The sequence below is a fragment of the Sturnira hondurensis genome, unplaced genomic scaffold, assembly GCF_014824575.4.
Source record: "Sturnira hondurensis isolate 20B ecotype Veracruz unplaced genomic scaffold, ASM1482457v3 Scaffold0001304, whole genome shotgun sequence".
In the NCBI taxonomy this organism is placed as follows: Eukaryota; Metazoa; Chordata; class Mammalia; order Chiroptera; family Phyllostomidae; genus Sturnira; species Sturnira hondurensis.
In genome coordinates this window covers 3,414,286-3,439,220 of record NW_028073935.1, presented here as the reverse complement: position 1 = coordinate 3,439,220, position 24,935 = coordinate 3,414,286, and the positions used below count along the sequence as shown (strand labels likewise).

The following is a 24,935-nucleotide window of genomic DNA, read 5'->3' as shown; positions in this document are numbered from 1 at the left end:
CTTCGCTGGCCAGATGATGGGCTTGATTTAAAGCTGGTCAGAGCTGTTCTCTCCCGGCTGCTTTGGAAGGCCACGGCCGTGATAGGTGAGGCAACGTGAACCTCGGCGATTGGGAAGAAAAGCCGTGGACTGCTAAGGGTTGTACCCTACTGTAGGGCAGAGTGGAGCAGCCGGGCCAGAAACCCAGACCAGCGTTCACAGCCGCGGCCCGCTTGGCAAATCACAACGCGCCCCCTACTCTCTCGCTCTCACGTTCACAAAGCCGAGACGTCTGGCGTACACTCCGCCTCCTGCCGAGACAGTGGCTCCCTTGCACGTCGGACTGTTTGCGGCGGCGGCTGCGGCGGCGGCCTCCTACCGCTCCGCGCTGGAAGTCCCTCTTTATTCCAACTGCCCAGGATTGGGCCCCACCACTGCAAAACAGCTTGCTAACTTCAACTCTAGCCAATAAAGTGCTCCGACTGGGACCACGTGACAACGTGGAGCGTTGCTCCGTCGGCGCCCTGATCTCGTACGTTTTCACAGCTCGCCTAGAGGGCGTGTAATCCACTGGAGAACTCTTTACGTCCGTCCTCCATTACCGCACTGCCTCCGGTGGCTTCTGGGATACCGGGCGCCTAGTCTAGGCATCACTCAGTCCTCCAGCTGCCCCGGCAATACCTCCAGTTCTTCTGCCGCGGCCGCCGGCCTTCCTTGGCCCGCCCCGTCCGTGCCGCGCGTCAGGTCCGCTCGCGGGCCCGCTTCTCTCGGGAGCCCCCACCCAGGCGCATGGCTCCATGAAGCAGAAGAAGACAGAGCGCGAGAGGTGCCGTCCACCCCGGCTGCGCCTGGACCAAGAGAGAAGGTGTGGAACTGGGGCTGCGCCTCCTCCGCTGGGCTTCCTCAGCCGGGGAAGGGAAGCAGCCTGGCTGCAGGCCTCTGGGGTCAAGGTGACGGTCCGGGCAGCGTGGAGTAGGGGACCCTGGGCGTCGGAGAAGGGAGGCGGCAGGAGGGCAAGGCCTGTGGCCGGCGTGTCCCTACAGAGGGCGGTGGTCTGAGGCATTACTGGGGGTGGCGGGCGGTAGCCCCTGCCTTGGGCTGTGAGACGAGGCGAGGCTCCCGCCCCTTTCCTCACGCTCTACGGTAAACAGTCTCGGATCCGGGTAAAGTTTGGGGGTCTCCGGCGCCTCCTGGCGGCCCCACCCGTCGCTCCCTCCTCGCTCCTCCTCTCCCCTCCCCCATCTCTCTTCAGCCGGGCGTCTGGATTCCATCCCAGCGGCTTGGCCCCGCTGCCCCTACCGGTCGCTGGGCTGTCTACCCTACTCCTCCCTCAACCCCCTTTTTTCTTACTTTTCGCCTTTTCTCTTGGTCTACTTTGCCCCTGCTCGCCCCAGTCTTCCTTCCCCACTCTGTCTCGTCCTTTTCTTGCTTCACACTCTTTCTCTTCTTACTCCTTTTTTTTTTTTTTTTTTGCCAATTCCACTTTCAGTCTCTCCTTCTTTACCTACCCATAGCTCCCGTTTCCTTTGGCCCTCCACCTTACACATTTTGGGATTTTTTTTTTTCCTCCTTCCCAGATTGTGGAGTTTGCCCTTCATCCCCTGCCCTTCTCTGTTCGGTGACCTTATCGGAACTCCTCACTTTGCCACACTCACCCCTTTATCCCGGTGGGCCTATCCTCTTTAGCTGCCCTTTTCTTGGATAGAGTGGGTGGGGCCGGGAGTCTCCTGCTTACATCTTTGGGAATAGCTCAGTTCTCTACTAGTAGGGGGTGGGGAGAGTTGGCGAAGAGATTTATGCAACACTAAGGGTAAGGATGGATGGCTGTTACTTAGTTTTCTTCTCCATCTGGAATAACAAGGTGGTATGTCCTCAGGACCTAGCCCTGGCATGCTATCTAGTAATTCTTCAACACCATCTTTGAAGAGGATTTGGGAATATGTTTGTGTTCTGAAACCAGTGAAGAGCCTTGAAATGATATATCTTGGCCTGAGAGCAAGTTTCGACCTAAATTAATGGTGGAGAAAGTTTTAATGTGTATCTCATGTTCAGGTTCAGTAAAATCTTTGATCTTCAGTGTTCTCACTTCTTGGTGATTCAGTGCAAGAGACTGCCATTGTCGCCTTTTATTTAGATTTTGAAATGTTTTGAAGTAAAGCAAGCCTGTTCCTTGGCTATTTGTTTTTTAGAAATTGCATTGTTTAACCCTGGCTGGTGTGGCTCAGTGGATTGAGCTCTGTCCTGTGAACTGGCCTGCAAACCCAAAGGTCACCGGTTTGATTCTTGGTCAGGGCACATGCCCCGGTTTTGGGCTAGGTCCCTGGTTAGAGGCTTGCAAGAGGCAACCCATGGGTATTTCTCTCCCTCTTTCTCCCTCCTTTCCCCTCTCTCTAAATATAAATAAATAAAATATTTAAAAAAATTTATTGTTGAGTTGTAATTTTTCAAAAACCATCTCTTACCTCTACACTACCTTGATTTTGTTTATTCACTACACCTGCATCTCCATCTTAGGTACAGGAAGAAGGAATGGAATCAGAAGGAAGAAAATTCATTTCAGAGACAAAGTAGCTCCACTCTGTTGTAGCTGTTCCCCTGGAAATACAAACTTTCTGCTTTCAGTGAGTACAACCTTGGGTATTAGGAATAGAATTTCCTTTTTTGTTGTTATTTTTGTTTTTCTTTTAGACCTGTGTTAGAGTATAGGTTTTATCTGGTTTACTCGAATCTTTGTACTTCAGTGAGAGGGTCCTAATGTGGACGAAGTTCCTTCAGCTTGTTCTCTTTTAAACTAATTGAAATATGTGAAGATAACTTTATTGTCCATAATCCCAATAGAATGACCTATGACCTAGATGGTGGTGTAGCATTACACTTACCCTCTGTGTTTTTAGTACATAAGCCTGGCTGTGCTCCCTCCCAGATTACTACTACATTTTTTCTTAAGACAATCAAAGAGCATAACTTAGATTAATGCATTTCCTCTCCAGGTTAATTACTGGGTCTCTAACATTGTTATAATCTTAAGATTTTTGGAACATTTTGCCCTAAGTCTGTTATGGTGATACTATTATCTTGGAAAAAATTGTGCATTTGACCAAAGTTCTGGAAAAATGTTTATTACTGTTGCATCCCCTTGAGTTTCTTAGTAATGTTATGCCAACACTTGCAAGAGAGTTTTTCAGAGTGCTTCACATCATATTGAGGCCTCACAAACCATCTGTTGGGGGAGGGGGGCAGGAAACAAATACTTTCATTTTACAAATGAAAGAACAGACCTAGAAAGATCTGGCACCTTGCCAGATCACATAGTAAAGGGAGGGAATCTAAAAGTAAAACTTGTGACTCCTATATTTGTGTTTTTTCTTTAAGCTAAGCTGACATGAAAATGTAAAGTTCTGTGTAGTTTCCTAAATCTGTAACTTTTAAAGCACATAGGTAGATCTGTATTTTGCAGGGCAGTTCTTCATATAGCAAGTGTTTTTGTGTGTGATGTGTATGATAGATAGGATTTCCAAAAATACAGAAACAGTTATTTTTGAAGTGACCACAAAGTTTGTGGGGTATATTTTGTTTTGTTTTTTTAAACATTGTTTTTTCTATTACAGTTGTCCCCATTTCTTTCTTTCTTCTCTTTCTATTTTTCATTTTGCCCCCCCACCCAGCCCACTTCTCTTGCCTACAGTCAATCCCCTCTCCCTTGTGGATGTTTCATGAGTCATTCATACATGTTCTTGTTTGTGGCTTTTTCATCTGACTGGTTTTTTTTGGAATACTTCCGTAAGTGGGCTAGAATTGTAGCTCAGGTGCTTTCTTACTACTCATGATGCAATTATTGGGTTGGGCAAAAAGTCCATTTAGTTTTTCCATGAGAAAATACATGTTTTACATTTTCACCAATAACTTTATTGATTTGGATATTTTAAGTATGTTGGCTATCTCCTGCTATTTGCTTCTAATGGGTAGAGGCCAGGCTAAACATCTTCCATTGCATAAGACAGCCCCACAGCAAAGAATTATTTGGCCAAAATGTCAGTAGTACCTAGAAACTATAAATCACTTGACATGATCAAATAGTCATAGCACCTTCTCCATATACGGCACCAATCTTTTTTTGTGTTTCAATTTAATTTTTACCTTTCTTAAAATAATAAAGCAGCCCTGGCTGGTGTGGTTTCAGTAGATTGAGTGCTGGCCTGGGAACCAAACGGTGGCCAGTTCAATTCCCAGTGTAGGGCATGTGCCTGGGTTGCGGGCCAGGTCCCCAGTAGGGGTTGCACAAGAGGCAACCACACATTGATGTTTCCCTCCCTCATTTCCCCTCTCTAAAAATAAATTTAAAATATTTTTTAAAATAATAAAGCATAAAAATGTTGCTTATTTTCTTCCATCTTAAATATTAAAATTGCTACACAAAATTCACCACTTTTGACTTTTATTATTTTTTTTAATGCATGCTGATATGACAGCTGTTAAGACTACAGTCTAACAAAATTATTTCAAAAGTTTTGGCCAACCCAATAGTGAATTGAATTTCTGTTTTAACTCTCTGTCACAAAGGAAACAACAGTCCTGTTTCCTTCTGTGTAAAGCTTGATTTGAACAGACATCTGGACACCAATAAGAGGAAAGAATTCAGAAACCACTTTTTTCTTTTACTCTTTCCTACCTTACAAATCTCTTTGGTATAAGGTCATACCCTCAAACTGTTTTGTAGCTTGTTTTCAAAAGGTGAAACTAGAGGGTTTTTTTTACCTCCAAGCTTTTTAGATATTTTAATCTGGTTATTGTTTGAAATCTTACTACTTGGATGCAGTGGTTCTATTAGTATTCAATACATATTAAGTCTTCTATAATAACAGCATATTTATCAAGTTTAGTTTCTTTTTAGTATAAGCTTAAAAGAAGACCCAGATAAAATAGAACTGTGTACAACTCTCAGACAGCCCAGTCAGTATTCTTTCTTATGTTTTCTGGCATTCACAATGAAAAGAACAGTGGATAATTTAGAAGTCATTGCTCTCCAAAGAGGAAAAGCCTTAGGTCATTGAAGTAATAATCACATGTTAATAATGATATTTTAGACTAGACTACAAGGTGGTTCTTAATTGAAGCATTATGAAGAAACTTATTTCTGTAGACGTGGTAAGAAATCAGCTATGGTTGCTTTTGGAACCAACCCTACTTTTATTAATAGAGATAGTGGTAGTATTGGTTATAGTTGATACTTTAAATAGTAGTTACATGCCAAAGAACTGCTAGGTGCTCTTCATATCTTGCACATTGACTGTTCACAGATAACCCTGTGTTGTAGCAGGAGCCCAATTTCACAGAGATAATCAGCCTGAGTTTGCATAGCCAGTATACGGCAGGTCATAGTTAGGATTTGATACTAGAATATAACCCCAGAGCCTAGGCTGTTTTCTGAAGATGAGAGCTGCTACAAGAAGATGTCAGTTTGGGATTTTGTGGGGGAGGTTAGATTTTATTTTGAGAGGGAGAGAAACTTCGATTGGTTGCCTTTCTTGCGTGTCCTGACCTGGGGCCAAACCCACAACCCAGACATGTGCTTTGACTGGGAATTGAACCCATGATCTTTTGAAGACAGCAGCTTGTTGTTTGTAGTACTTAGAAGTCTTTGAAGAGGCCCCCTAGTGAGGGAGGAAGGTTATCTACCCTGCCAGCCACTTCAATCATGGTGTCCTCACATCCTCCCCTCAATACTGGTCTTTATTTTTGTAAACATCAGCAATTTACAAAACATAATTTGTATTAATTCCTGAAATCATACATTGCCCTCAAACAAATAAAAGGGCTCCATCATTCATAAAGAAAATAAAAATTCTTCCAAAGTGCAGGTGAGAAAGTAGGTTTGGCCTGTTAAAGGAAAGCCTTTAGCAACCTAAAGTTGAATATCACCTGAGGCCAAGTCCAGGACTGACCAGTTATTGGTGTGTTTTAGCAAAGAAGACAGCTGCCAGCATAAACCAAAGAAGTTAATGAACGGGATATTTGACCTAATGTTTTAATAAATTGTCACATTGACTATCCATTTTTAGTATGAATGAAGCCATTCCTAGTTTTTGAACAGTTGATATTGTTAAAAAGAATAGATATTTAAATTTTAGCTTCAGTTTCTGACACATTCCACAGTTAGCACATTACAGTGGAGCCCAGTATCTAAAGACTAGGCTAAAGACTATGGCACAGAGTTTTGTGCCATAAATTTCCTTCTTATAAAAAAGGCAAACTTGCCTTATCTGGTGTGGCTCAGTGGGTTAAGCACCAGACTGAGAATCAGAGGGGTGCCCATTTGATTCCTGGTCATGGGCACATGCCTGGGTTGCAGGCTAGATCCCTACTTAAGGGCATGTGAGAGACAGCTAATAAATTTTCTCTCCCTCTTTTCTCCCTCCCTTTCCCTCTCTATAAAAAAGAAATAAAATCTTTTCTTTATTATTTTAAAAAAGATTTTATTTTTTTTATTTTTAGAGAGGGGAAGAGAGGGGGAGAAACATCAGTATGTGAGATACATCAGTCAGTTACCTCTCACATGCCCTCAGTTGGGGGCCTGGCCTGCAACCCAGGCATGTACTCTGACTGGGAATTGAACTAGTGACCTTTTAGTTTGCAGGCTGGCACTCAATCCATGGAGTCACAGTAGCCAGGGCTAAAATCTTTTTTTTTTTTTAAGCAACCTTAAATGATGTAACTAGGAGATCAGTAGATAAAATGGCTGGTGTGTATATCCAGGATCCTGAGTTAAGTGTTGTGAAAGACAAAACACAAATGCCACCTGACCTCTGAGACTAAAGTTGAGGATGATTTCATTGTTGGCTAGAATTAAAGTGGCCATAGAACCCTGCTCAGCTTCCCTGCAGAAAGGGAGGAAGAGTCTTCATCTGGTTTTTGTTACAGACCCTGAAGGAGGGCAGGACACCTGGGTGTTGCATGTTAGGTAAATACGTGGTGACTTTTCAACACCGACAGCATACTTTATTCAACACTTGCTGGATTAGGAAGTCTCAAGTGAAGAGGTAAAACAGTGATTTATGAATTTGTCTCCATCTGGTAGAAATCCATTTCACCTAGTACATTCTCAATGAACTCAAGTAAACAAAGGAAAATGAGATAACCATTACTGGCTCATAAAGTAGCCTTTGAGTTTAGCTTTGAAAGTAAGGAAATGAAGGCTTGAGAGAGTATCAGTGATATATATGTTTGTAAGGTTTTTACACTTAATTACAGTCATTTCAGATGAACTGACTTCGCACTAACTATGCAGTTACTCCTACTATGATCAAAGTACCATTGTTGGTAGTTTTTATGAAGTTTTTAGAAAGAGTAAGAATTCCCACACTATTTCAGAAGAGATGTTGAATGTGCCTTTAGTGGTATTATTATTTAAGCTGATCGGACAGCAGGTTCATCTGTTGTATTGAAATTCTGTTATTCTGAGGTATCTTACACCGTACTCTCAGACACCAAGCTGTTGGAGAAATGAGTCTCTTATCATTGTGGGTTGGTCCTGGAAGCTGAGTCTGGGTCTACTTGGTTGTGGTGAGATGCCTGCCTTGTTAGAAGTATCCCCAACCTAAAGAGAAAATTTTTATGAAATTAGTGGATAATAGTTAATGTTGTAAATACAAAGTATTTACTACCAGCACCCTGTTTTATTACACATTCTTTTTTCTTTTTTTTCCCAATTTTTTTTATTTAATTATTTTTCAAGTACAGTTTTCTATTACTGCCATCCCATCCCACCCCCCATGCCCCCCCCATTTCCACCCTTCTCAGTTGTTGTCCATTATTACACATTTCTTTATTGTACTTAATGTTTGCTTTATACTGACAGATAATGTATCAGCCCCCTTAAAAACATGCCTTCAAAATAATTGTGTAGAAGAGGGAAGATGGACTGAATAGGCTACAAATGAAAAATGTTAAAGCTGGATATTGGGTTCCTTATGCAGTTTTATTTTGTTTGTGTTTTGAATTTGTCATATATTTTATAGAATAAATTTTTAAAGTGACACAGAAATTTGGTAGCGCTGCCTTTGGTCACTGATTGAGAATATCATTTGATTTGTGTGCTTCAGTGATCTGAAAAAATGTGTGGGCTTAAAGAACCACAAGATTTGGATTGGTTCTTCCCCCCACCCCCCGAATGTGTGTGTGTGTGTATGTGTGTGTGTGTGTGTGTAAAATTGTCGTTCAAGTATAGTTTCTCCATTTCCCCCCACCTCCCACCCTCAAACCTAGACATAAGTATTAAGAACAAATGAAAGACATAGATGTAGGTAAATATGTCAGCTAAATAAGGTTAAAATTACTATTTTTTATTGTTGAAGTACAGTTGTCTCCATTTTGCTCCCACAATTCTACCCTGTGCCACTCATCCCTACTTCCCACCTATGATCCCACCCCCCTTTGGCTTTGTCCATGTGGGGACAAACCTTTAAACATGTTCCTTGATGACCCTTCCTCTTTTTTTCCCCCATAATCCACACTCCCTACCCCTCTGGTTACTGTCAGTTTGTTCTCTATTTCAATGTCTCTGGTTATATATTGCTGCCTTGTTTGTTTTGTTGATTAGGTTCCACTTATAAACGAGATCATAAGGTATCTGTCTTTCAGGGCCTGGATTATTTCACCTAACATTATGCTCTCCATTTCCATCCACATTGTTGCAAAGGGTAGGAGCTCCTTCTTTCTTCCTGCTGGGTAGTACTCCATTACATAAATGTATCATCATTTTTTGATCCACTCATTTTCTGTTGGGCACTTAAGTTGCTTCCAGCACTTGGCTATTGTAAATTGTGCTGCTATGAACATTGGGGTGCATAGGTTCTTTTGAATTGGTGATTCAGGATTCATAGGGTATAATCCCAGCTGTGGAAATGCTGGGTCAAAGGCAGTTTCATTTTCATTTTTCTGAAGAAATGCCACAGTGGCTGCACCACTCTGTATTCCCACCAGCAGGGAACTAGGTTTCCCTTTTCTCCACAGCCTCACCAGAACTTCTTTGTTGATTTGTTTATGATGGCCATTCTGATGGGTGTGAAGTGTTATCTCATTGTAATTTTAATTTGCATCTCTGATGGCTAGTGATGCTGATTTTTTATAGATGGAAGGAGAGAGAAAGGGAACCATTAATTTGTTGTTCCATTAACTGATGCATTTGTTGGTTGATTCTTGTACATGCCCTGACTGGGTATCAAACCCACATTCTTGGTGTATCATGACGATGCTGTAAACAACTGAGCTACCTGCTCAGGGATGGGTTGCTTCTTTTAATTTCAAAATCATTGTTTGGGAGGGTGTGAGAAATTGTTTAACGTAATGAGTTGTGACTGCAGATCAGTAATTGCCATTGTGTGTAGTCAGATTATTCCTAGACTTCAGTTCATGAAAATCTTCTACTGCTCTGTCGTGGGGTGTTTGCTGCTCAGGTAGTTGATAACACCCACTAAGGAATACCTGAGTTGCCACCATCTCCTAATGTTTAGCTCTTTCTTCAGGTATGTTTTAGTGTAATGAGAATGAGGAAATTTTTCCCTAACCTTTGTGTTTCATCCCTTTTCTTTTGTTTCTTTGAATTTTGGGCTCTTTAAAGGCAGAGCCTCTGGGTCCTATTAGCCCTGTTAAAACTACAGTTGTCTAGAGATAGTTTTGTTGTTTCATTAAACACATATCCTAAATCCCTTTCCTTCAGTTATATAAAAGGTAGAAAGTAAAATAAGAGCTCAGAGGCCTTAAAGTGACACCCATTGTGAACTCAAATGATAATGTCAGGGGAACTGGTAAAAATATTTGGGTGATGGCTTAGGTGTTGGTTTTGAGTTTTTCCTGCTCCATTTTTCTTGGCAAGATTCTGCCACCTATTTGGCTAGCTTTTAGTATACCCTTGAATGCAGTTTGTTTTTCATCATGCCTTTAGGAAAGGGACTGAATCCAGTGGCTGTTACTGGCAGGCCTCACACTTCTTTGTGATTTAGTGGGAAAACCCAAGCCTTGGAGTCTAACAGGTAGGATTGTGGTCCCAATTTTAATTCTTCCACTTAGTGGTAGTCTAACTTTGGGCAGGTTCTCTGGCTTATTAAGCCTGAGGTCCCACTTTGCTGAATAGGTTTGAGGGTTTGTGAAACCCTGTTTAAAGAGCACCGGTGCAGAGTAAGTTCTGGCCCTCCAGTTGTTCCTTACTTGTGGGAGCAGCTAAATAAATTGGCGCTTAATATGTATGAAGTCCATCACATACCTTAATCTCATTATCCTAACAACCACATGAGGCAAGTCCTATCGTTCCCATTATGAACAAACAAACTGAGTCAGAGAGGTAATCCTGAGGGGATCAGGATTTGAACCCAGGCCAGTTGGCTTTGGAGTTAACCTTTTCAACCAAGACATTCTGCTTCCTCTCTTAATAGTCTGAACAAGACTGTAACAAAGTCCGTGCTCAGAAACAGTATACTTTTTGGGCGTTTTAATGGACCAAGTGCATAAGGTTTTTTCAAAAAGAAGACTGTTTCAAGCCACACATGAAGTGTACAAGCTATTTTTCCTTGGTTATAGATAACTTTCATCTCACTAAAAACTGCTATAGATGCAAAATTGTGTATTTTATGGATCATCATATATCAAGAAAATAAATATTTGTGGAATGTTTATGTCATTCAACTTAAAAATATCTGATTTGATTTTTAAAATCACAGAATTTATAACCAAAAACTATGTTGTAGAGCAATGTCTAAAAAGGCAGTCATGTGCTATGTATTCAAATCATAGAGAAAATTTTAGGTAGAACAATACATATATAATTTGGGGAAGGCCAGCACTAACATTGATGATTTGAAAAAAAGCAGTATAATTTTCTTGTTAACAAAATTTTACAGACTTCTGTATAATTGACATTGAAATAACTAGGATCTGTTCTCCTGGTTCTGTTGATTATTATGGTCATGTTACAGCTATACATTTTTACCTTATGCTTAAGGTGTGTTAAGAAAAAAGATTTAGTGATTTCCAGCCAAGATGGAGGCATAGGTAGATACACTTTGCCTCCTCATACAACCAAAGGACAAGTTTAAAAGCAAAAAATAACTAGAACTGCCAGAAAAGCAAACCTACAACCAAGGAGTTAAAAATTCATCCAGATTGGTAGGAGGGGCAGAGACAGGCAGCCGGGTCAGAGAGGAATTAGCAGTAAGGTGGCACTTGGAGGACTGGGTTAGGTGGGGGAACAGGCCATTCCACATTTGCATGCAGATAAACTGGGAAGAACAACTAGGGAGTGAAACAGATTGCACATCCCAGGTTTCCAGCGCAGGGAAATAAAGCCTCAAAACCTCTATCTATAAAATTCTGTGGGTGTTGCAAGGGCAGGAGAAACTCCCAGCCTCACAGGAGAGTTCAATGGAGAGACCCACAGGGTCCTACAATGTACACAAACTCACCCTCCCAGGAATTAGCACCAGAGGGACCCAATTTGCTTGTGGTTAGCATGGGAAGTGTATTTGCTTGTGGTTGGCATGAGAACCAACCAAGAGCTGAGCAAATGGCATTCTTCCCTCTCAGACCCCTTCCCCACATACTGCACCACAACCCAGCTAAGCAGGTTGCCTTGCCCTGGCAAATACCTAAGGCTCCGCCAGTTACTACATAACAGGTGAGCAGACATAAAAAATATGGCCCAAATGAAAGAACATGTCAAAGCTCAAAAAGTAAAACTAAGCGATGAAAGGATAGCCAGCCTATCAGATGCAGAGTTCAAAACACTGGTAATCAGGATGCTCACAGAAAAGATTATGATCGAAAAAATAGAAGAAAAAGTGAAGGCTGTAGAAAGTGAAATAAAGGAAAATGAACAGGGAACCAAATAGTGAAGGGAAAGAAACCAGGACTCAAATCAATGACTTGAAGCAGAATGAAGAAATAAACATTCAACCAGAACAGAATGAAAAAAGAATTCACAAAACTCAGGACAGTCTTAGGAACTTCCAGGACAACAGTAAACATTTTAACATCCGAATCATAGAGGTGCCAGAAGTAGAAGAGCAAGAGATTGAAAAATGGAGAACTTCTCCAATCTGGCAAAAGAAATAGACTTCCAGGAAGCTCAGAGAGTCCCAAAAAAGTTGGACCCAAGGAAGTACACACCAAGGCACATCATAATTACATTACCCAAGATTAAAGAGGAGAGAATCTTAAAAGCAGCAAGAGGAAAGGAGGCGGTTGCCTACGAAGGAGTTCCCATAAGACTGTCAGTTGATTTCTCAGAAGAAACCTTGTAGACAAGAAGGGGCTGGAAGGAAGTATTCCAAATCATGGAAGGCAAGGACCTACATCTAAGAATACTCTATCAAGCAAAGCTATCATTTGGAATGGAAGGGCAGATAAAGTGCTTCCCATATAAGGTCAGGTTAAAGGAGTTCATCATCACCAAGCTCTTACTATATGAAATGCTGAAGGGATTTACCTAAGAAAAAGAAGTTGGATTAAAAAATATGAACAGAGCCCTGGCTGGTGTAGCTCAGTGGAATGAGCACGGGCCTGTGAAGCAAAAGGTCGCTGGTTCAATTCCCAGTCAGGGTACATGCCTGAGTTGCAGGCCAGGTCCCCAGTGGGGGGCCGTGTGAGAGGCAACCACACATTGATGTTTCTCTAACTCTTTCTCCTTCCCTTCCCCCTCTCTAAAAATAAATAAAATATTTAAAAATATGAACAGTAAAATGACAACAAACTCAACAACTATCACCAACTGAACCTTAAAAAAAAACTAAGCAAACAACTAGAACAGGAACATAATCCAAATGGATATCATATGGAGGGTTATCAGCGGGGAGGGTGCCAGGGAAGAATTTGGGAAAATGTACAGGGAATAAGAAGCATAAATGGTAGGTACAAAATAGACAGGGGAGGTTAAGAATAGTATGGGAAATGCTGAAGCCACAGAACTTGTATGTAGGACCCATGGAAATGAACTAAGTTGGGGGAATGCTGGTGGGAGGGGCAGGTGGAGGGGAAATAAAGGGGAGAAAGAAAATGGGGCAACTGAAATAGCATAATCAATAAGATATATTTAAAAAAAAGATTCAGCATAAAAGATCCTCTGGTTCACATCATCAGATGGCACACTTTTTCTGACGTATCTGATGCCACATTATGTTAAGGTAAGTAGCTTTACATAGGTCTGCTTTGCTATGACAGTGCAGAATGGCTACCTCACGAAAGGACTATGAAGCGTTGGGTCAATTGTGTGAATAAAGGTTGCTACTAGGTTGTAGCTTTTCTTGAATGAGTCTTTAAAAAGATTGAGAAATGTGGAGAAATTGAAGTGAGTTTAGAGAACTAAGGAAAATGAGTAGTATCGGAGAATGATAGCTGTGGGGGTGCAGTAAGATGGGAGCTTTGTGTTGGAAGGTGTGCTGAAGCTCTTTCTTGAGAATGACAGCTAACTGCATTTCACCTTCACTAAGGTCTGGGGCTGAAACTATATATATATGTTTAGGTTAGTGTTGCAGAAGATGCTGAAAGGATGTGCTTAATAAGGAAAAGCATGAAGGTTCTTCTGGGGTCCTTTAAAAGTAGAGTGGTTCAGTTTGGATCCTATGAAATGGTAGAGAAAGCAACCTGATGAAGAGTCTGATGGGTCAAGTGCAATTTTTTTAGTCATTTTTGAAATGTCCTCCTCCATCATCTAGCTTCACAGTGGCTGCCACCCAACTCTTTCTTCTGCCCAGGAGAATTCTGGGCAAGAGAACTTTGTTGCCTGCCTCTATTCATGGTGATCATAGCTTTATGGGAATTTTTTTTTTAAATGTCCCCTTTAGGAAAAGTTTGGGAGTTGCTGGTCTGGAACTCAGGATATCTTCTATCCCTGCTGGTCTGAGACCCTTTGTGACTATGTGACTTGGGTGAGAAAGAGAATTAATCACTCTTGCCTCTCTGTGGAGACTCTTTCTCTTTGGTTTTTGTTTTCTCATTTTGCCTTTGGTTTTTGATTTCTCTTTTTCGCTAACCATTTGAATTAATGTCTACCTATTCCTTTCTAGTTAGAGTTCTCTAGCATTCCAAACCTCAAGCACTGAATCAGGATGGGAAAAAGACGTTGTGTTCCTCCACTCGAGCCCAAGTTGGCAGCAGGCTGTTGTGGGGTCAAGAAGCCCAAGTTATCTGGAAACGGAACGCACGCTCACGGGAACCAATCCACAACTGTCCCTGGCTCTAGTTCAGGACCTCTTCAAAACCACCAGCATGTGGATGGCAGCAGTGGTCGGGAGAATGTGTCAGACTTAATTCTGGGACCTGGAAACTCTCCCATTACACGAATGAATCCCACATCGGGAGCGCTGAGCCCTCTTCCCCGACCCAATGGAACTGCCAACACCACCAAGAATCTGGTGGTGACTGCAGAGATGTGCTGCTACTGCTTTGATGTCCTCTACTGTCACCTCTATGGCTTCCCACAGCCACGACTTCCTAGATTCACCAATGACCCCTAGTGAGTAAATCCATCAGGACAGGGGACAATGAGAAAGCCATGATGGCATCTTTCTACTAGTATAAGTAGAGAGAGTCTGCTACTTACAAAATCTTTAACATGATATGGGCAAAAGGGAGTAGGAATACGATGATAAATGTCTAACAATATTTGTAATGTTCACTGAATTTGGTATTGGAAGGGAACTAGGTTATATTTAATCTCTCAAGTGTAGAATTCCACTATCAAACCATTGTGGACCCCAGTAGTGTTGGCTCCAAGTGAATTGGGAGTATCTGAGGGCCAGGTTAGAGACTAGGAGCTCATTTAGTGGGAGCTGTAATGCTCTTAATAAAGGTCCCCACTTTGTTCATTGGCAATCCCATGGTAATTCCACAGGACCACTGGCATTTCACCCAGAATGTCAGAATCTGTTTTTCTGTTTTTAATTCAAGACTCTGTTGTTTGTCCCCAGTCTTTTCATGTGTCAGTGATGTAAACAGGGAATGTGTATAAAGCTTAAAGTGAAGAAGCTAATGCTAGTGTTTACTTCTTTCTCAAAATTGGAAGCAGCTCTGAGCTAGCTTGCAAGAGCTTGCTTCCTTTTATTTTTTTGATGATAAGATTTTATTTATTTTTAGAGAGATAGGAAGGAAGGGAGAAAGGTAAAAAAACAAACTATTGATCGGCCTCTCACACGCCCACAACCAGGGACCTGGTACACAACCCAGGCATGTGCCTTGACTGAGAATCGAACCAGAGCCCTTTTAGTTTGTGGGATGACAGCCAACTCACTGAGCCACACCAGCCAGGGCTAAAAGAGCTTTTTGGTTTTGTTTTTCAAAGATGCTTTTGGAACACTCATTACCCTGAGGTCATTTACTCCTCAGCTGTCAGTGCATAGTAAGGCATTGCACAGCCCTAGTGGGTAGGGAATGGAGGGGCATGAAGAAAAAAATCCTTGTTCTTGGGATGCTTGTTGAGATGGCAAAACCACACATACAAAGCTAAATAGTGTGTGGCACAAAGTGTGGGCAGAGTAGAGGGGAAGTCACTCGTGTGTAAATTGCATCAGAAGAGAGAATATGTGGAGAAAAAGCCCTAACTCTTCAGGACAGTACTGCCATGGTAAAAAAAAAAAACCCTACTGACCAAATACTCAGCTTTGGTTTGAGTGGGATCAGGTATATCCTGTAAAGGAGAGAGACATAGGTTTGGAGGAGTGGGTGGTGGCTGTAGCATTGCAGGCTGCTACATCCAGTGGTTTATAGTCTCATCTTACAGAGAGTGGAATACTTGGAGGGTTTTTGAGTGGATGTTGAGACAGTAACTCTGGCAGGTGCTATTCAAGTGTTTTAGTGCAAGGGAAAGATACAGAGGTAAGAGATTGGCTTTGTAATAGTGATCAAAGAAGTAGGTAACTTTAAAGTTTTAATTTGCTTTTTAGAAGTGTTTAACTTAAGAATCTAAGTTAGTAGATTAGCAAATCTAAGAAGTAAAGGCATTCCATATTGTCCCTCAATATTCCAGAATCTGAGGAAGAGGGACAGACCTGTGATCTCTTTCTAAAAAACCTGTCACCATCAATTTGATGTAGCCTAATGAATCATGGCTTTGGCCTAGAAACAGAGAATAGCAACTTCTGCTAAAAATAAGCTTTCTTTTGGAAACATGGTTTTTCTTTCCTGAACACTTAAGAGCAGGAAATATTTATAGTTGCCAGTGGCAGAAATAATTATGGGAACAATATGGGGTTGTAGCAAATGCTTGCAGGTACGGAGGAGAAGGTGTATAGGTCTAGTGTGTCTTCATGAAGGATGGAATTCGGGAACTTGGACATTCAAAGTAAAGAAGAGGAGAAAGACATAGAATTAAAAGGAGAAAAAGTGGAGTCCTGAACTTTTTTCAGGACTGGTTCTGAGGAAGAGAAGAAGAGGAATATAGTACATACATGTGGTAACTAAATTGACAAGGCACATAGGAGAGGCTGCCCAGAGAGCCTGTCTTCATGCTGCCTTGTTGTGAGTTATCCTCTCCATTTCCGTTCAGGAACTACATGACTCCCAAAAAGGCAGAGAGTCATTCAGATAGCTGGCAGTTCAGAAGACAATCTATTTGGGGAATAACAAATGAATAGGAATAAAGCCAAGGTTTTGTTCTTAACCATGATTAATTTGGGGCTGGAGAGTGTTTTGTGTTTTGCTTTTTTAGTCCGCTCTTTGTGACATGGAAGACAGGGCGGGACAAGCGGCTTCGTGGCTGCATTGGAACCTTCTCAGCCATGAATCTTCATTCAGGACTCAGGGAATACACGTTAACCAGGTAATTAAATGAGGCCTCAGATAGGTGGAATAATTGGCAATCCATGTATCTATGAAATGGAAAACAACTGCCTGACTCTATGTCTTCTAAGTAATAAAGAATGAATGTTCTCTTTTTGATAATCAGGAAATGGGGAGTTTTAATCTGATGAGTCACCACTTTAATCAAGTACAGACAGTTAATAGAATCAAGTTGTTTTTTAGAACACGAGTATTAATGGGTGATAAAAATTGAGCTATTCTCTGCATAGCTCAAGTTGTAAATATTCAGGCACATGCTGCCAACTCCATAGTAGCCTCACTCACGTTTTCTGTTCTCTTCCAGTGCACTTAAGGACAGCCGATTCCCCCCTCTGACCCGAGAGGAGCTGCCTAAACTTTCCTGCTCTGTCTCCCTCCTTACTAACTTTGAGGATGCCATTGATTACCTGGACTGGGAGGTGAGAACAGCTGCATTTGGAACTCTGCATCTCTCGTTGCATTTGGGTTCGGGTTAGTACATGGTAATGTATCTCCTTCATTGAGAGGGCATAAGAATGTGAAAGCTAAGTTTGGAAGCAATCGTGAGCAACATAGGTGACAGAAAAGGTGTTACAATATTAGAAGCAGAAAGAGTTACGAAGACCTTCTCTTTCTTCCCAGTCCACTCTGGTTCACATCCTCCTCTCACGTCTTATAAGAAAAAATAATGAGGATAAAGCACAATATTCCAGATCCCTCTGGGTAAGCCCTTGAGTAAAAGTTATTAGAGTCATTTGTGAATAGTCATGAACTCAGATCAAAACTCTGTGGTAAGTTCATTTAATGGAATAGATAGTAGATAGACTATTCAAGATTATTACACAAGCTACTGAAATAATTTATTATTGCAATCTTTATACTCTCAGAGAGCTGGCTACATGTAGAATCACACCTTATTTCAAGCTAAATTTTTTTTTTGGCTTCTATACCTGAGAGTGTGTTAGTGATGATAATCAACAGGTTCTCCTTTTCTCAGTCCCAGATCAAGCTGGTCAGGGGACAATGTCAGTTTATATATGAAGTTCCCTTAGAATAAGTAAATGCTATTTATTTAGTTGTGTTTTTTTTTTTCCTCATAGGTAGGGGTCCATGGGATTCGAATTGAATTTGTCAATGAAAAAGGCATCAAACGTACAGCCACATATTTACCTGAGGTTGCTAAGGAGCAAGGTGAGTTGGACAAATGGAATTTCAGTAACCGATACTTTATAGTGTTGCTGACTAAAAAGCAGGAAAATGGAGTGTGTGTCTTTTACCCCAACTGCAACTAAGAGTAAGTGCCTTTTTTCCTCTTAATATCTATCAAATTCTTACAGACTGAAAAAAAATAAACTCTCTTAAAGATGCAGAAACTTGGGGGGGGGGTAAATATTTCTCCTCCTTGCTTAATTCAGTTTCAGTAAATAGTTTTACTTATTGTCCTCCAAGATGAGTAATTATAGCAAAATTCCACAAATCAACTTGACCACATTTTGGAGTTCATTTTTTAAAAAGATTTTACTTATTTATCTTTAGAGGGGAAGGGAAGGAGAAAGGGAGAGAAATATCAATGTATGGTTGCCTCGAATGGGTCCCCTGCTGGGAACTGGCCTGCAACCCAGGCATGTGCCCTGACTGGGAATCGAACCACGATCCTCTGGTTTGCAGGCCCATGCTCAATCCACTGAGCCACACCAGGCAGGGCTGGAGTTCATTGTTAAAGGGAAGCTGCACGTATTGGGGTTTTCAACCTTAGTTGTAAATTATTAAACAATATTATGCTTAGAAAAAGACAAAACTGTTTTTTATAAAGAACTTGGGAGAGGTGGGGAAAATAACTTGGTAATTACTAAGTTCTTCATTGCAACATTAAAGGGTAGGACATAGGTTGGACAAGTTTTCTCTTCAAAAGAATACATTTAAATGTTGCCTGTACATTAGTGATATATAGTTCAGTGTATTAGTGAAATAATTATGTGGACAGCAGTTGCCTTGTTGTTTTTAAGATTTGATTAATTTTTAGATGGAAGGGAAGGAGAAAGAGGAGAGAAACATCAATGTGTGAGAGATACATCAATCAGCTGCCTCCCACACACCCCCAACTGGGGACCAGGCCCACAACCCAGGCATGTGCCCCGACCAGGAATTGAACCAGCAACCTTTCAGTTTGCAGGCCAGGGCTCAATCCACTGAGCCACACCAGTCAGAGTGCTTTGTTAGTTTTTATTGTGGTTTTGTTTAAACTTTTTCAAGAGTAGTGTGGATATGACATAAAAAATTAATAAATCTAACATTTTTTATAAGATGGAATACCATAACTATGTTTTAATACCGAAATGTGACAGTACCTTAGGTAAATAATCAAATAACATTTGCCATTTGAAAGTTGATTGGGAAAATGATAAAGTGGCACATCTTGCAGTAACTTAGGGAGTTTTCTTTGGTTTTCAAATTGATATATTTGGTTTTATCTGTTTTAAAATGTGCAAGAACAACATGATAGTATATGTATGAACAACTTTCCCATGCATCCTGAAGGAATAACTTCCTTCCTTCCATTAATTCTCTATAATATAAAATAGATCTCCTAGAAATCCTCAAAGGCCACACAAAGAAATATAAGCTGCAGAATTTGAATTCTCTCCACAGAACATCCCTGGTTACCAGCACTAGGTCAATAACCAGTCTTATGTTGGGATTACCTCTGACAGGAAAGACACAGGAGCAGGGAGCCTGGCAACAGCCGTATGTCATTCATCAGGTTATAATCTCACATTTCCAAGGTTTTACTTGGACTGTCAATGAGGCAGACAACTCAGTGCCCAGGGCTTCCTTTGCCCCTCCCTATCAGACACGGCAGTTTTTCTTCTCTCATGGTGTGGAAGCATGTCCCCTCTGTCACTGAGCATTGACCTCAGTGTGTGTCTCTTCTCAGACTGGGATCAGATCCAGACAATAGATTCCTTACTCAGAAAAGGTGGCTTTAAGGCTCCGATTACCAGTGAATTCAGAAAAACGATCAAGCTTACCAGGTAAGCTCCTGTCTCATCTTCCTTGTCATTTTAATTTAGTTGGGTTTGGATGAAGGGTACTTTTGATGGCAAAGGGAAAATTTTTTTTTCTCTGCTCTCTCTCTAAACCACAGAAGTATTGGTAAGGTTGAGGCTCTGAGGAGACGGTGACAGCAAAGGCAGACTCCCCAGCATCCTGAGCATCTCAACAGCTAACCCAATAGCAGGAGGAGCAGGGCTGGGCCACTGAGAAAATTGTGGGTGTCTTTGCCAGACTTAATTTTTTGGGAGAGACTGAGGGGGGAATTTGAAGTCAGGAGAGAAAGCCCTCAGTGCAGAAGGCCAAGGTCAGTTGAAGTCACATGCAGTGAGGTGGTAGGGATACAGGTGGCATGTTAAAAGAATAGTTAGAAAATACTTTTTATAAAGAGTTAAAAGGAAACACCTGCTTGTTTGGGGTGACTGGTTCTTTGGAGAGGCTGCCTAGTGTGGTAGAAAGTACATGAACTTGGGGTCTGAAACTTAGCTCCACCACTTAGCTATGTGACCTGGGTCAGTTATTCTGCCTCTCTGAGTGGGAAAAAATTTCCTGTCTGTAAAAAGTGAATGATAGTGCCTTGGGGTTGTTTTAGGTATTGTAAGGTATGTATGAGGAATTCTAGTCCAGGGCCAGGTAGTAGATGTCAGTTCTCTTCCCATCCCTACTGAAATCGAAAACTGAGAGGTTTACCTTCTGTGGGCTTCAGTGGGCCTCTGGCCCCCTAATCTGTAAAATGCAGAATAATCATATAGTAACTTCACAGATCTATTTGGAAGATAACCCAGTGTTTTTGAAATGCTTTGGATTCCAAAAAAAAAAGAAACACTTCAAATACAAAGCATTATATTATTATTATTATTATTATTATAATTTATTTGAACAGCCATTTCCCTGTCAAAATTCAGGAATAATCACCTTGCAATGGAGGAGTGATTACAGTGGGAAAGAGATGGCTCTGGGTAAGGATTGTCACACCCAGCTCCTGTGGTCTGTAGTAGGCTCCATAGGTTTGTAACACCCCATGCTTTGCATCCTGACTCATGGCTCTTTCCAGAGCAAAGCCAAAGTGCTATGAATTCTGTTCTGGTGACCCTGTGATATGATATGGCATATTCATCCAGGAATTGAGACCAATCCTATGTAGCCCCAGGATTCTTTAACCTGCTTCATGAGAATTTGACCCACAGTTAGGTTACCTGTGCCCCTTTGGTTATAAATAACTCGTTTGTTGCTTTTTGCAAACTAAGGTTGCATTTCTGTCAATTCATTTTAATCTGAAAGTAGATAATGCAGTTTATACTGGGCATTGGTTGCATCATCTTCCAATCTGCCACCCATGTAATTTGACTTGAAATTCTTCCTCCAGGCCCCAGTTGTAGATTGCTTAAGAGCAGCCTGATGATAAACATACATAGTGTTTAAAGGTGGGATGTGCAGAAAACACATTCTCAGGGGTATTGTGATTGTGCTTTTTCATCTTGTTCATTTGTAATAACATTGTTTTTTTGTGCTGTCTTTCATTTTCTGTAAGTAAGGTTGCTCTTGGTCTTCCATTTTATTCTTTCAAAATGTGGAATAAGCTTTTGGTTTTCTCTGCTGAGTGACTTTCCTGAATGAAATATTTGGAGTTCGTAATACCCTTCCCTGTTTCCTTACACAGGTACCGAAGTGAAAAGGTGACAATCAGTTATGCAGAATATATTGCTTCTCGACAGCACTGTTTCCAGAATGGCACTCTTCATGCCCCGCCCCTCTACAATCATTACTCCTGACACAAGGCTGCATGACCAGTCCCAGCCCCCTGTGGCCACGAATGGCTATGACATCATTGGAGCAGATGCCTCCTCTTCCTGGTCCAGTTACTTCTATTACTGCACCATTTTATGATGCTAGCTTCCGTTGCCAAGTCTGCCTCCAGCTGACTGGCGGGGGCCGGGAAGTGGGGAGAAGTGGGGTTATATTGAATGAAACAACTTGAGGGGCCCAAGCCTTATCTCAGCCTTTCCTCATTATGGGATTCCATTGGATTCGGGCTCCTCCATGACTAGTGAGAATTGCTCTGTGGGTTCAGAAGACCCTTGGCATGCAAGTGGCCACCTGTGTGTTGGCCACACAGTGGGAGCTAGAATTGATGATTGTTGAAGGCTCAACCCACAGGCACCCTTATAGCCTCCCCAGATTAAGGAGAGGTATATTTCCCTGGCAGTCTGGGCAACGGAGACCAACAAACATTTTTAGGTTGTTTTAAATTCCTTTTTTTAAATTTCCAGTTTATTGCATACCAACAGTTGATTACAACCTCCATGCTTCATAAGTGGATGCCATGTTAGGGTTGAACGTGGGCACTTCAAGTCCTTTGAGGCTCCTGACAGAGACCCACATCATATTGGATGGCGTGCCAGATCTCATTGCTCAATCAGCCTTGAAGGATTTAATTTTCACCCTACTAGCCATTGGATGTTCTGACACTCCTTCCATTGAGTTTCCTGGTATTGAACAGAGAGCGCTCTGTGGTATAACCTGCTGAGGAATGAATTGGGATGCCTGCAGGAGGTTCTGACGTCATTGCTGCATGCAGTGTGAAAGGAGAGACTGCTTCCTTACCACCCGGCTACCTCACTCCTTTACTGGTAGCAGTGCCTATAGCTGGATCTAGGTTCACAGAAGACATAGATATTCAAACAAGCACCTGGGTTGGGCTTTAGAAAGACACATTGTCATAGGAGAGAATATAGGGTCTCCAAGCTATTTTTTTCTTTTCAGGCAACCATCTTTAAGGGACTTAAAAACCAGTGGTTTCTAGTTTTCCTGTAGAAGTGAGAAAACAGTTTATAATTTAGTCCTTTACAGGACTTGAGAACAAAGCTGTGTAATTAAACAAGGTGAATTATTAACTTGCTTAATATGCTGGGAATCTTCACCCCATCAGGGCAGAGGAGTGTTCATTTTATTCTAGGTCATTTAGATTTTCATGTGGCATATTTCCCTTTCCCAGTTTTGCTTACTCTAAATAGCTCTCAGAGCAACTTTTCTCTTTCCTCTTGCCTATTCTCTCACTGGTGGCAAAGTTTATAGAATTAAGGACTTGGAAGGTGCTTTGGAAACATTGTCATGGAGGCACTGCTGAAATTATTCACAGGAAGGGGGTGGCCAGTTGGAAGAAAAGACTGTAAGGGTAATACACTGGTTTTCAGCAACATGCAAGTGGATTGGATGCCAACCTGGTGGACACCATGTTTTGGTTTAAGAAGTTTATGTGGTGGTGATGTGGCTTTCCAGAATGGGCAAATAGTACTAAGTCAGACAGAAATGGGGTGGAGGGGATAAGGACACAGTGTTAAGAAATGACATGTGCTATTGCAGGCATTGCTCTCTCGTTTCCTGGAAGAGATGAATAGAGGTGAGGTGAGCAGATTTGCTTGGCATCTTCTGTTCATGAGGATGTGGACTGCGGGGGGGGGAATGGGCCAGCAGCAGGATGCCAGGCCCATTCCTGCATCCTGCCACTCTTCCTGCAGAGTTATTGAAAACTATTGAAGGCGAAAGATTCTTTCATGATTTCCTGCTGCTGAGAATAATAAATGTCTTATTACACATGCGACAACAGTTATTATAGGTGCCACGGATTGATGTCCGGGTGGTCAGTTTGGGACTAAACCACCCATCTTCAATTTGTACAACAGTATTGATACATAGGGCTACACTCATTACTGTTCAAGTGTTCTATGTTGAAAGTTGTGTTTAATTTCTAAAGATTCAAAAAATAAAAAAAAATTGGTGCTAAAATTTTATCCCTGAGCATGCTCAGTGAAACTGGTCATGCAAGCATTTACAGTGCCATGCTCTTCAATCCTATTTTTCCTTGTAGAAATGTTGCCCTATTTAATTTTATTTTATTGAGGGTGGGGTAGGATACCTGCCATTTAAGGAAATGAACAGAAAATTTAAAACCTGCAAAATGCAGGGGAAAGGGAATCAGTGCACAAGAATTGGGCTGGTTGAGACCAGCACCACACTGCAGTGGGCTCAGTATTTGTGGAGAAGCCTTACCCTGCACGTTCCTTCCGCTCCATACAAGTCCAGCAACGGAGGTGCTCGAGGTCCTCTTGCTTGTCAAGAATACTTGAGTTGACAAAAATTATTTGGCCCTGTAAGCAATGGCACTATAAGTGTCCATCTCAAAAGGGGCCTATTCAGGAAGCAGTCTGGAAGTATATGGTCATGGTCACTTCATAAAGATGTGTGGCAGCTGGCTCTCTGGAAAGATACTAAGTCTGGATCATCCATGTGGCAGCTTTGTGTAGGGGGATGATGGCTCTAAACTGAAACTGAACTGCCTTCCACACACTTAACCAGTGCAGTGATGAGGATGGCCAACATATGTGAGTGGTAGGTTTAAAGAGAAGGGGGTTTTTTTTTTGCTTGGTGTTTTGTTAGTCCTTGTGCTGCTCAAGCTGAACAGTAGGTGACCACTGTTTTAAAGGGACCAGCCCAACTTGGCTGGTTTGGTTCAGAATTTGTTTCATCCCTAGCTGTGAGTGCCTTTTGGTCTGGAAAGTTGGGTTGTCTCATAGACCCACAGCTGGGACATTCTCTGTAATTATGAATTGTGTTTGTTTTACATTAAAAGAGAATGTCTTTGATCAGTAGAGTTTGTCGGTGTTAGATTGTTTCCACTGTGAGTTTCTTAAACTTTTTTGCTTCATAAGTAATAAAGCAATTCATGTTAGAGTTTCCTCCAACATGAAAGGTTTGTAATTGAGACATTTTATTGTTTATAATAAAAATCTATACAGGAGTGTTAGGTGTTAATTTTAATATTTGCACAAAATCTGTTTTCCATGTTAACACCTACAGTTTCACTAACTGTTGATGTTGTTTTCTGTTGAGATTCTGGAGCTTAGGGAGCTTGTGGGGCTTTTTTTGTTTTTTGTTTTCGTCCTTATTTCCCTGAAGCAAGAGACTGCGTATGGCCTTCAAGTGCAAGGACTTCAGACCAATTCTTCGTATTACACTTGGTTGCCTCTTGGCTATATAACTTCTGAGTGCAAATCATTGAACTCTTTAACAAAGTATTGTAGAGAATAAATCATAATGGGTAAAAA

General features: G+C 41.5%; 1 protein-coding gene across 1 annotated transcript; it reads left to right on the top strand.

Moving 5' to 3' along the window:
• The first annotated feature begins 515 nt into the window (after positions 1-515).
• On the top strand, positions 516-24,935 carry AMMECR1L (AMMECR1 like). The gene is made up of 9 exons (XM_037070068.1): positions 516-844; positions 2,494-2,600; positions 13,809-13,892; positions 14,031-14,479; positions 16,670-16,780; positions 17,105-17,219; positions 17,880-17,970; positions 19,715-19,811; positions 21,491-24,935. The coding sequence occupies exons 4-9, from the start codon at positions 14,073-14,075 to the stop codon at positions 21,600-21,602; spliced, it is 933 nt and encodes a 310-aa protein (XP_036925963.1). The 5' UTR covers positions 516-844; positions 2,494-2,600; positions 13,809-13,892; positions 14,031-14,072; the 3' UTR covers positions 21,603-24,935.

Excerpts from the sequence above, each read along its gene's own strand:
- AMMECR1L (XM_037070068.1), top strand. The coding sequence starts at position 14,073 with ATGGGAAAAAGACGTTGTGTTCCTCCACTCGAGCCCAAGTTGGCAGCA. Across the intron at positions 17,220-17,879 it reads TTGATTACCTGGACTGGGAG|GTAGGGGTCCATGGGATTCG; the intron begins GTGAGAACAGCT and ends TTTTCCTCATAG. Across the intron at positions 19,812-21,490 it reads AAAACGATCAAGCTTACCAG|GTACCGAAGTGAAAAGGTGA; the intron begins GTAAGCTCCTGT and ends TTCCTTACACAG.